Below are 11,349 nucleotides of genomic sequence, written 5' to 3'. Positions count from 1 at the left end.
AATGGAAAACCAAAAAAAGCGAGTAGACCCGAGGCGAGTCGAGTAGATACCACGCAGTGGAAAACCGCCACAATAGTCCCGACCAAAACCTTTTGCAGCATTGTCTTGTATTTCCTGTCTTCTTTTGCTCTGGGTATCTTATCATTCCCAGCATATTCTGCATACTTTTCCCTGTCTCCACCATAATTTATCCTCTCTAAATGGTGGCCAGACCCAGAACCAACCACTAGATCTTACTTTGGCACCCATCAGTGGAACGAAGTTATCTTTGTAACTCACTCCCACATGGTTCTTCTTCCCAGCATCTTGTTTCCCTCCTCCCAGTGACTCATGCTGCTGCTGGAACTAATTACCTGGGAAACAGTCCATCCAGAGTCTTTATCTGGTAGCGGGTCGCGGGGCGGAAGGAGGGGGGGGGCAGCTCCAGCAGGGAGACAGGGCAAACAGAGACTTTTACATATATTTGTATATATATATATTTTATGTATATATTGGTGCAGAATTACAGCCACTAGAGCCAGTCCCACAATGAGCTTTCCTTAGGATGTGCCATTTCTGAGTCTGTAGCTTTTGAGGAGGGGGGGGGGGGGGGGGGGGGGGGGGGGGGGGGGGGGGGGTCATTGACCAACTGCCACTTTTCTTGTTTTGAAAGTCATGATGTCTCTCTCTCTCATGGGGGGGCAAATTCTCTGGGCGGGCAAAGCCGATTTAGGGGAGGAAACCTTTCCCCTTATGATGTCATAAGGGGCAAGATTCCTGCTCGGCCGATCAGAGCTTTCATTTCCTCAAAGGCAGAGCAGGATACCCAGGGCTCGCGTCACACCTACTACCATGTCTATGTTAAAAAAACTCATGAAGTGAACTTTTCATGCCACGGGACCTTTAAAATAACCTGAAAAGTTACTACAGTCAGCACATAAAACCAATATATACAGATCAATATTCAGACAAATACAATGCATAACAATAAGTAACAAACAAAACATATGAGATAAAGACAGTATATAAAACACCTGCAGACAGACTGCAGGCAGGCAGCAAAAGTCAGAAGTCTAATGTGCATATATCTTCATCTTTTAACGTTTAATCAGCACTTTTTTAAACTAATTGTCACTTCTTCACTTTATTATCATCGTTTCCGAGATTCGTTTTGCAGCCTCTGTTGTTTCTTCATGTTTTTAAATGGTAATTTTGTTTTCTTAATGTTTGTTTTGTGGTCTTCCCACTTTGTTGAACAACACTTTGAGCTACACTCTCTGTATGAAAGGTGCTAAATATAAAGAAAGTTATTATTATATTACTACATCCGGTTATTAATAAGCCATTTCTCCAGCTACTGCATCAGCTGAATGCACAGTTCAGACATTGGCAGGTTGGTTCTTAATCTGTCCTTCTCTGTCAGTTGCAGGGAACCAGGTCAGCAGGACTCACAATCCCCAACCAGACCCTCCTTGGAGACATCCAACCTGCTGGAGAGACCTCAACAGGCCACTGCCACCTCTGGCCAGAACATAGACCAGATCTCAGCCTTTAGACCCAGCCTAAGGCACGGCTCTCACTCCACTGTTAGAGCTCTCCCTTCCACGCCTCCCTGCTCCTCACCATTCAGGGTTATTTCAGCATCTTCACCGACCCCTGTATCTGCTGAAGACCCTGTCCCCAGGGCTCTTCCCTGTTTTTCTCCTACTCCCTCTTCTGGCAAGGGTTCCTCACTAAGAGTTCCCCCTGTCTCCCCTTCTACACCCTCCTCTCCTTTCATCCCCTCTTCCTCTGGGAGGCCTTCATCCATAAGAGCGGATCCTCCTTCCTCCCCAACACCATCTTCCTCTTCTCTCCGATCTCCCACCTGCACCTCCCCCATTGCTTCTTCCTCTGCATTCACCAGATCCTTAGCTGCCTCCTGTATTAGCCAGTCCATCAGTCAGAGTATGGCGAAAAAGACCAATGCTCTGCAACAAACCCCGCCCATAAACACAGAAAACCAAAGCCCCTGCTCCACGTCTTCCTTACCCTCCTCTTATCTCCAGCGGCTCGCTCCTTCACCTAAACTCCCCAGGGCAAGTAAGCAGGGCTCCAGCACACCTGCATATGCCCTGCTGGGGTGCGCTAAAGATGGGTACCAACATCCAAGGGGTCCACCGTCCGCCCCCTGGTCCTCTTTCCCTTCTCCGTCTCCCATGCAGTCGCCTCTTCCCTCTCTTTGCCAACGCTCCCCCTCCCCGTCTACAACTCTAATCACTCATCAGCCTTCTTCTCCTTCCCCTCGGCCCTCCTTCCTTCACTCCAAACCGGACTCATCCCAGAACGCAAACAACAACAACAACAGCAACAGCGTTGGCATAAACGCAGCAAATAGCAATGTAAGTAATACCAGCAGCCGTAGCTTTTACCATGCCGTGAGTAATGGGGGTTGGTCTGGAGGTCCACAGAAGATGCTGCTAGCTAATGGTAGCGCTAACACCACAGCAAAGCAACAAACCCCTGATCCTCTGTGGTCGGGGTCACACAATCGTGTAGCTCGCCCTTTCTCTGCATCCGAACCCAGCTCCCGAGTTCAGTCCCCATCTCCCTCTCCAACCCTTGCCTCATTCACTAGACTTTGCTCCCCACCCCCTCAACATAATTACTCCTCCCCGATGGCAAACAAACCTCCCCAACCCCGGAGTACACGGGTAGGAGGTGCCAGTCCCCATAATCCCCTAGGGCTGACTTTGGAGCTACCAAAGACCTCTTCAGCAAGTTCAGCATTTGGGCTGTCTTCGTCATGTCTAAGCCCTCGGATCCTGTCCCCGCCTCCTATTGGCGTGTCAGTGAATGCTTGGACAAATAATGTTGCAGCACCTCAACCCAGAAACCCTCGATATGCTCCCGCCTCGCCCTCTTTTTCCTTTTCTTCCTCATTAGGCTCACCAACATTGGAAAAGGCCACTTTCCCCACTTCCATTCCTTCTTTGCGTAGTTCCAGAGCATCTTCCCCTTCGGCAGCCTGTCCTCCTGCAACCTCCCAACCCCTCCGTAGGTCTTTTTCCTCCAACATGGCAGACAGATCCCCCAGCCCAGCCCAGAGCAACCCTAGTGGACTGCGCCGCTCTTGGGCAGAGAGTAGTCGCAGGTGCCTTGGTTTTAGTGGTAGTGGCCGAGGGTCCTTTGAGCAGCAGGAGTCCTGTCCAACCAGTCCCAGGAGTGGGTGGTCCTCATACGGCAGCTCACCGTCCTGCCTCAGCCCTCGAGCTGGGCTTCAATCCCCACTGTCGCCTGGCAGGCTCACCCCAGGGAAGGGCACCCTTGGTGGGCAGCATTTCACCAGCGTGCCCTGGCCAGATGTACGAGAGCTTTCAAACAGATATAATGGAACGGATTGCCTCGATTCAAGTGCCGCTTCCACCATCATCGCCTCCCCCCCTGCTCCTCTCTCCTCGCTCTCCCACACCCTCCTTTCCTCCCCTGTTCCATCGGTCAGACAAACAGAATGGGGAGACCCAGAGCTAGAAGAGGGTACCTGTCGGAGCCAGCTGATCTGTGCCTATGTTGCCCGGCCCTCCTGTGAACAGAACCTCTCTTCCTCGTGTGTGGTTCTCTCTTCCTCTGGCATGCCATCCCCTCCACCTGCATGTTACCAACACCACAACCTCCAATCCACAACGCCTCCTCTACCCTCGATCCCTTCCCCCTTGCCCTCGAGCTCATCGCCACTACCATTTACCCCTTCATCTCCTGCCAAACAGGGGAACCAGAAGACCAGTTATGCCACCACGGTTAACCTCCAAATTGCTGGAAGTGGCAGAATAACGTCCTTCAGCACCGCCCAAGTTAGCCTGACCCAAACCCTGCAGGGTGGAGCCGAAGCCAGAGGACCAGGACAGGGGCAAATGACGAGGAGAGTGAGCATCAATGGGCTTTCTCACCTTCCTTCTCCTCTTCCTCAGAGCTGTAACAGGCTATGAATGAGAGAAGTCTTTCTTTCATGGCTGTACAAGACAAGAAGGGCCAACAGCAAAGGTAATGGAAGGAACGAGACATAAGAAAAGATTGGGAATATACCTCAGAGACACAAAGGATGCATCAGATGTCGTTGTGTAGCTGCTGGTTTCAGTTGGCCCAGGTGTACACCCATACACCCATGTAACTCCACATGTCCTCCATGCGGAAAATGACCTTTGTTAAAATGGCAAAGCATGGGGGGGACTTTCAAATTCCAAAAAGTTCAAATCTGAGGGACGTAATGAATGTTGTCAACCCTATTTGACCTTGATTCCCCGCAGCGTGATGGGATGCATCGGGGGTCAGATGCAATGCAGACTCACCATTGAATCTTGGGAGCTTTTGGAAAAGCGAGGACATTTCAAGAATGGACATTTTACCTGCACATGGCTTATATTTTGGGATCTGGGCTAATGACTTTGACTGAATGCCAATGGAATTGCTTTAAATATCCTAATATTGTAAAAAGTAAAGAAACAAGATGCGACGAATGTACTGTACATACATCACCCTCTGATGGTTGTGGTGAATTTGTGAATACGCCAGTCTAACAACACGACTGATCTGAAACCTGTTCAGTGCTCGGTTCCCTTCATGAACGTCCCTGGACTCTTTCCGTGGATGCGCTGACGTTTTTGAGGAACTATTAATTTGACAAACCTTTGTACCACACGCTTACATCAGTAACTTTTATCTTAGCATTTATTGAGCTGGAGAACATTCCTGCAGACGCGTTGAAAGCCAAGTGTCCAACCAGTGCTGTATGCCAACGTAGTTGCTTATTATATTACTATTTTAATACGTTAGTTTGCTGTTTTTTCTATTTTTTCTTTTATAATCTGTTGAACACACACACGTCAGGTTATCTGAGGCCAGTGTTTAACGTTGGTGATGACTGTGGTTATTAATAATCCATCTTTTTACCCATTTTATAAGTCTTTTTTTATTTTATTGTTTATTTATGAGGCTAGTCTTATTTTCTTTGGCACTTATTATCCTTAAAGTAATGTTGGTTTTTTGCACAGTGTCCTCAGCTTTTGGGTGCATGCTTCAAAGTGTGTGTGTGAGTGTTTGTTTGTGCATGTGTGTGTCTGAAAATGACGCGTCTGGTGAGTTCTCCTTTAAGTTTAGACCAGGCCAACATCTGTGTGTTTTAAAGGCTGTTTGTTCCCATATTGATGTACGGAGTCGGTTCATTGACTCTACCCTCTCTGGTGTTGTCAGCGCCCTCCAGAGAACTCCCCTCGCCGTTCAAATGTTGTCAAAGAAGGTCATCAGGTGGATAATACAGAACAGGATGAAAGGTTTTAAGTTAAATCCAAACACAGGTGACGTGTGGACACCTTTGTTAACACGTGATGATGAATGGAACAGGCTTAGTGTTCAATTTATGTTTGCCAATGAGGACGGGCAGCTTTATTTGGATATGACACATTTCAGCAATAAGTGCTTTACATAACACATAAAAGAGCAGTTCAAAGCATTTGGTAAAAGAAATTAAAAACTGTAAAAATAGAACAAGACATCCATTTCCCTGTTGATTCAGTTCTGACCCATGTACAGTATGGATGGTAATATTTGGGCCTCATTCTTGTGCATGTGATGGCAAATTCTGAGCACAGAAAACATTTTTTTAAGCACATACATCATAAAAAAACAACAACAGGACAACAACTCAGTGTAGTGTAATAACTGAAAGAGAGTATCTAAAATAATCTTCATCTTTTATTTAAATGAGCTGAGAGTTGCAGAGGACCCGCTAGTTCAGACTCTGGGGGACAGAAAGCAGACCTGTCCCAGTCCGCCTAAGAGGTCTGGGGGGGGGTCATAAGTCTTTTATAGGGTGTCGGGGTACAATTTATAGGGTAATGTCACGTTTCAACGTGAAAAAGACTATAGAATTACGACTATGCTAATTCAGCTAACGTTAGCTATTAGCAATAACAGTCTGTGGCTAACGAAGGCTAGCATCGCCTCTATTTGTAATACAGAACCTCGTTTATCTCGTTTATCTCGGGGGTCACGTTCCTAGAAGAACCCGTGATAGGTGAAATCCGTGAAGTAGTAACCATCCTTGTAAATTCTGGAGTGTGGTCTATCTGTATAATGTCTTGAGATAACTCTTGTTATGAATTAATACTATAAATAAAATTGAAATGAAATTGAAATTGAATTATTTTTTTACAATTATTATCCGATGAAATACTCCGTAATACGTTGAAACCAAAAAACAAAACCTTTCTACTGGCCCGAGCATCTGTTTAACAAATAAAAGTACTGTAGAAACGTTGTTTTTTTTTACAAATAACTACTGTACTGTAAAATATTCATTTTAATCATCAATATGAACTGAAGGCTTCAGATGTCGGAGATCAGCACCGACCCGCGACCAAAGTCATTGGATTAGAACGGGAGAAAATGAAAAATTATTATTAAAAAAATACAAAGTACAGGAGGAAAACTAGTGCCTTCTCTTCGGACTGAGCGCTGCATCCAGACTCCGCTCTGGAGCGGTGTTGTTGTCGCTATTTTATTTTCTCCTGGTTAAAAAGATTCTGATAAACCGACATGCCGCCATTGATTATATTATATTGAGACGCAAATCCGTGAAGCAGCGAGACAATGTGAAGTTGGTGTCACATTGGAAGGTCTAACTCCGTAATAGATTTTTCGAATGTGTCTAATTGGCAACGTCCAATATAAAACCAACTTCACCACGGTCTGTCACCGGGAGTCTGCTGCAGAGAAGAAGAAGAAGGTGAAGTTTAGAGACGAACGTGTAATGAATGCTAAAGACGAGTCAGCGTCAACAACAGGGTCCCATAACAACACAGTCTGACTCGGCTGGGTCTGGCTTGGACTTCTAAATTAGCAAAGAAGACCCCCCCCCCCCCCCAACTTTAATACCTAATACTAATACATGCAAATCTCTTCAAAAATCTAAAGAAAGTCTGTATGATGTCACAAAATGTGAGAGCCAGATATAAAGAAAGAAAGAAAGTAAGCTGTGGTTCCTGCAGGGCGCTGGGACACTGGAGAGAACATGATGTTTTGGGGGAATTATTAAAAAGGGAAATATTACTTTATTGAACTTTATTGAACTCCATCCGGCAGCCGTCATAGAGTCAGATGTACGGATAATAAAAGTACGTGGTGCAAAATCCAAAGTCTGCTTTTTGTTTTCCTCCCCTCTCGTGGACATGCTGTAGCTGTTATTTACCTGGAAAGGTACAGGATATATTGGATATATTATGTATTATATATTATATTTGACTGTCTTCTGTAAACTGCACACACGCAGCAGTAGAAGAATCATTTACTTCAGTAGAAGTACACAGCACACAGTCAAAATACTCTGTTACAACTAAAAGTCCTGCATTGAAAATGTAACTTAGGTCAAATGATGTAAGTATTATCAGATATGTGTATCAATGAATAGAATAGAAATCCTTTATTGTCTTTATACACAAGTGCAGTACCTGTACCACGAGACCTTTACAGTGTCAACACGACATATACAAATATAAAAAATAAAAAATGTAAGTAGTGCGGAAGGAGAAGAAAAAGAAAAGAGAGGAATGTGGTGCTTACTGAGAGCAACTAAATATACAGTACATATATAAAATAGTAAAATATAAAGGGTTGAGTACACATTATGATATAATATAGTTATTGGTGCATCAAAGGTCCTGAGTATTAAATACTGCAGTAATGAGATTAAATGGTTAAATATTAAATATTAAATACTGCACTGTAATAAAATTGCAAAATGTTAAAGTGTAATTGCAGCAGGGTTGTAGTCAAGACCACCTTTGTTAAGTCCAAAACCAGGTCTAGTCGAGTCCAAGACAAGACAGAGTCCAAAAAGGTTTGAGTCTGACTCCAGACCGAGTCCAGGACTGGATAAAGGTCTTATGCGTGACAGTATCAAGACAATCATTCTGGGTTTTACTTTCCCTCCAATATTATTATCATAATAAAGACACCTGGACTCGGTCCAGACCAGAAGCCCAAAAGCCAGATCTGGCAAGACCAGCGGCCGAGACCGAGACAAGTCAGAGACCATAGAACAACGGTCGCGAATCCGAGACCGGACTCGCGTACTACATCCCTGAATTGCAGTGTGTAAAGTAACTAGTAACTGAAGCTGTCAGGTGAGCGTAGCTGAGTAAAAGTACATGAAAAGAAAAGACTCAAAGTACAAGTTCCTCCGGAGTAGAAGTAGTACCTTTACTCAAGTAAAGTACAAGTTCCTCCGGAGTAGAAGTAGTACCTTTACTCAAGTAAAGTAAAAAATCCTCAAACATGTACCCAAGCCCAGTACTTGAGCCATGTACTTAGACACACCCCACCTCTGCATGCATGCATGCATGTTTTTTTGTATTTATGTAATATATATATATACACACCTGAGACTCCACCCCCCCCCCCCCCCCCCCCTCGGGGTCACCTGCAGGCCGCATACCACACCGCTGTCCCCGAGTGGTTAAACACTGAGTCACACCGCCACAAAGCACACCTTCTCACTCTTGTATAGATAAGAGAACACCATATATATGCAGTACATATATATGCAGTATATGTACTCCTGCAATCAGATGCCAGTGAGCTGCAGCAGAGTGAACCACAGTGCACTGAATACTTTGGAGGTATTTGATGCTATCTTAACTATCTTAACTATATTAACTATCTTAAGTGCGACTTGGTTTCACTTTAGCGCTGCACGCGCTCCCCTTCGGAGACTTTGACCGCGGGTCTGGTTTCTCCCGTTGACCTGGACTCGACCCCGCGGCTGTCCCCCTCGCCGGAGCGTCCCGGGTACACGTGAGCTCAACTGGTCATTTCTCAGGTTTTCCAGGGACCTGCTGCTGGTCTTCAGCTCTGAGCTGCGACACGGATCACAGTCACAAAAGGCAGGTTTTAACAGTGAAGTGGGATTGGGGGAGAAGTAGAAACAACAACTTTATTTTCTCTTACCGGTCTGTCTGTGTGGACTTTGTCCTCAGAGATCCCTCCACCTGGTCCCTGAACCTGTTCTCTGTAGATCTCTACCCCCTACCCCTCAGAGCGGGGTATTTCCAGCCTGTAGCTTTAGTTTATTATGAATGAGCTTAAAGTCAGAAACTCTTCATTTAACTTCACTCAACACATTAAACTGTTGCACTGTTGCTTGCTCTGGAGGAGACTACTGGACCTGTTGGGTCCTTGTGGATTCTGGAGTGTGGTCTATCTGTATAGTGTCTTGAGATAACTCTTGTTATGAATTGATACTATAAATAAAATTGAATTGAACTGAATTGAATTAAAACAAAGCAGTTTCATTTATATACAGTAGCATGTTTCAGCAGGAGAGCAACTCAAGGTGTTTTACACTAAACATCAGACACAATACTATTACATTATATTAACCCTCATGTTGTCCTCATGTTGTCCTCATGTTGTCTTCATGTTGTCCTCATGTTGTCCCCATGTTGCCCTCATGTTGCCCTCATGTTGTCCCCATGTTGCCCCCATGTTGTCCTCATGTTGTCCTCATGTTGCCCCCATGTTGTCCTCATGTTGCCCCCAAGTTGTCCCCATGTTGCCCTCATGTTGTCCTCATGTTGTCCTCATGTTGCCCCCATTTTGTCCCCATGTTGTCCTCATGTTGTCCTCATTTTGCCCTCATGTTGTCCTCATGTTGTCCTCATGTTGTCCTCATGTTGCCCCCATGTTGTCCTCATGTTGTCCTCATGTTGCCCCCATTTTGTCCCCATGTTGTCCTCATGTTGTCCTCATGTTGCCCCCATGTTGTCCTCATGTTGTCCTCATGTTGCCCCCATGTTGTCCCCATGTTGTCCTCATGTTGTCCTCATGGTGTCTTCATGTTGTCCTCATGTTGTCCTCATGTTGTCCTCATGTTGTCCTATATCAGTGTTCTTTTTAATTCCCCAAAATTCAAATTCCTCTGTCCCCGTCCTCTGTCTCTGTGTTGGCGCTCTAACCTCCGTCCCCCGTCCTCTGTCTCTGAGGTGTCTCAGACCTTGTAGTCTGCTTATATTTATACATATATATATATATACACACACACACACACCATGTAAACCTTTACTGGTGCAACCTCTAAATACAAGTATGAACATGACAATCAGCTAAATAATTCCCCGAGGCCGCCGTGAGTCTGGGTGATTAACAGTTAAAAAGTTAAGGAGGGAGGAAGTAAAATAAGGATTTGGGAGTAGAGCAGATGTAATCTCTGGAGGAGGAGGAGGAGGAGGAGGAGGAAATGGAGGAGGAGGAGGAGGAAAGGGAGGAGTGAGAAAGTGGAAATAAGGGGGCAAGAAAGAGGAGAGTGGGAGAGGAGAGAGGCTCTCTGAGTAACCGTGCTCCTGCAGAGAAGACACAGAAATCAGCGTCTCCTTCTTCTTCTGCACTTTTTGGGGAGTTCCTGATCTGCTTCCACTGTTCAACGGGGGAACTGAAGAGACGCTTTCACGTCTTTTTTGAGGGTGGTTTTTCAGATTTCGGTCTAATTATCTCCCAGGATTTATATTCAATTGTTATGTAATCTGGTCCTAACTTGCCAATGTGGACTAACCCTCCATAGAGACTTTTTAGACCCTGTTTTGGAGCCAGTTTTCGTGCATCTGCACCCAAAAAAATGAGCGTTTGATATCAAACCTTTGACTCTTTACTGACTGATCTCTCTGTTCTCAGCTGCACCTCGACACACGCTGGAAGCTGGTCCGGGATATCCTAGCCCCTAATAGGACTACAGGAAGATTTGCCCATTGCTGGGTGGAATTTCTCTCAACATGGACGTCAAATCACTCGAGACCGATCTGGACTTTAAAGGCAAATCCTAAAAAGCAAGATCTATGGGGACCAATCGAGGTGGTTTGTCTCCATGAGGATGGAGTGGTGTGACACAGCAGCGCATGATGTGATGATGGTTTTGCTGCCCGTGCCATGCTGAGAGGGAGGTTCGGTCTCGCGATTGTGTATCTGGTTTTCGTGTGTCTGTCCGGCATGATGCCCCCAACAGCCGCCAAACCCTGCTCTCTGGACACCCTCAAAAAGGTCCAGAATCTCATCAGCATAGCTCCAGGCATGGTAGGAGTTTTGGTTTTCTGTCCTTTAAAGGGTATTGGTTTGCAACCTGGACGCTATTGTCCGATTTTGTCCCCAACCCGTCCTCAAAACTCACATCTAGCACCAGAGGAGGTAATGGTCGCGGTTGTGAAACGGTTGCAGTTTGGTTTGAAAACGTTCACTTTCGGTCATGCACAGAGACAAAAATTAATACTGTAATCTAATACTGTATCTGAAGTCTCTTTATATAGACCTTAGTGGTCCCCTAATACTGTATCTGAAGTCTCTTTTATATAG

At 45.4% G+C, this 11,349-nt stretch overlaps 1 protein-coding gene across 2 annotated transcripts in view; it reads left to right on the top strand.

Annotated features, from left to right (window-relative positions):
* The first annotated feature begins 10,308 nt into the window (after positions 1–10,308).
* Positions 10,309–11,349, top strand: part of il15l (interleukin 15, like) — a 4,779-nt gene continuing 3,738 nt past the window's right edge. For both annotated transcript variants that reach the window (XM_034864702.1, XM_034864693.1), the window contains exon 1: positions 10,309–11,073. In XM_034864702.1, the coding sequence (XP_034720593.1) occupies positions 10,930–11,073 (144 nt within the window). In that variant the 5' untranslated portion in view covers positions 10,309–10,929. The remainder of the gene's footprint in view (positions 11,074–11,349) is intronic.

The sequence above is a fragment of the Etheostoma cragini genome, chromosome 3, assembly GCF_013103735.1.
Source record: "Etheostoma cragini isolate CJK2018 chromosome 3, CSU_Ecrag_1.0, whole genome shotgun sequence".
Lineage (NCBI taxonomy): Eukaryota > Metazoa > Chordata > Actinopteri > Perciformes > Percidae > Etheostoma > Etheostoma cragini.
The sequence above is the reverse complement of the archived record's forward strand: the minus strand, read 5'-3'. Positions and strand labels throughout refer to the sequence as shown.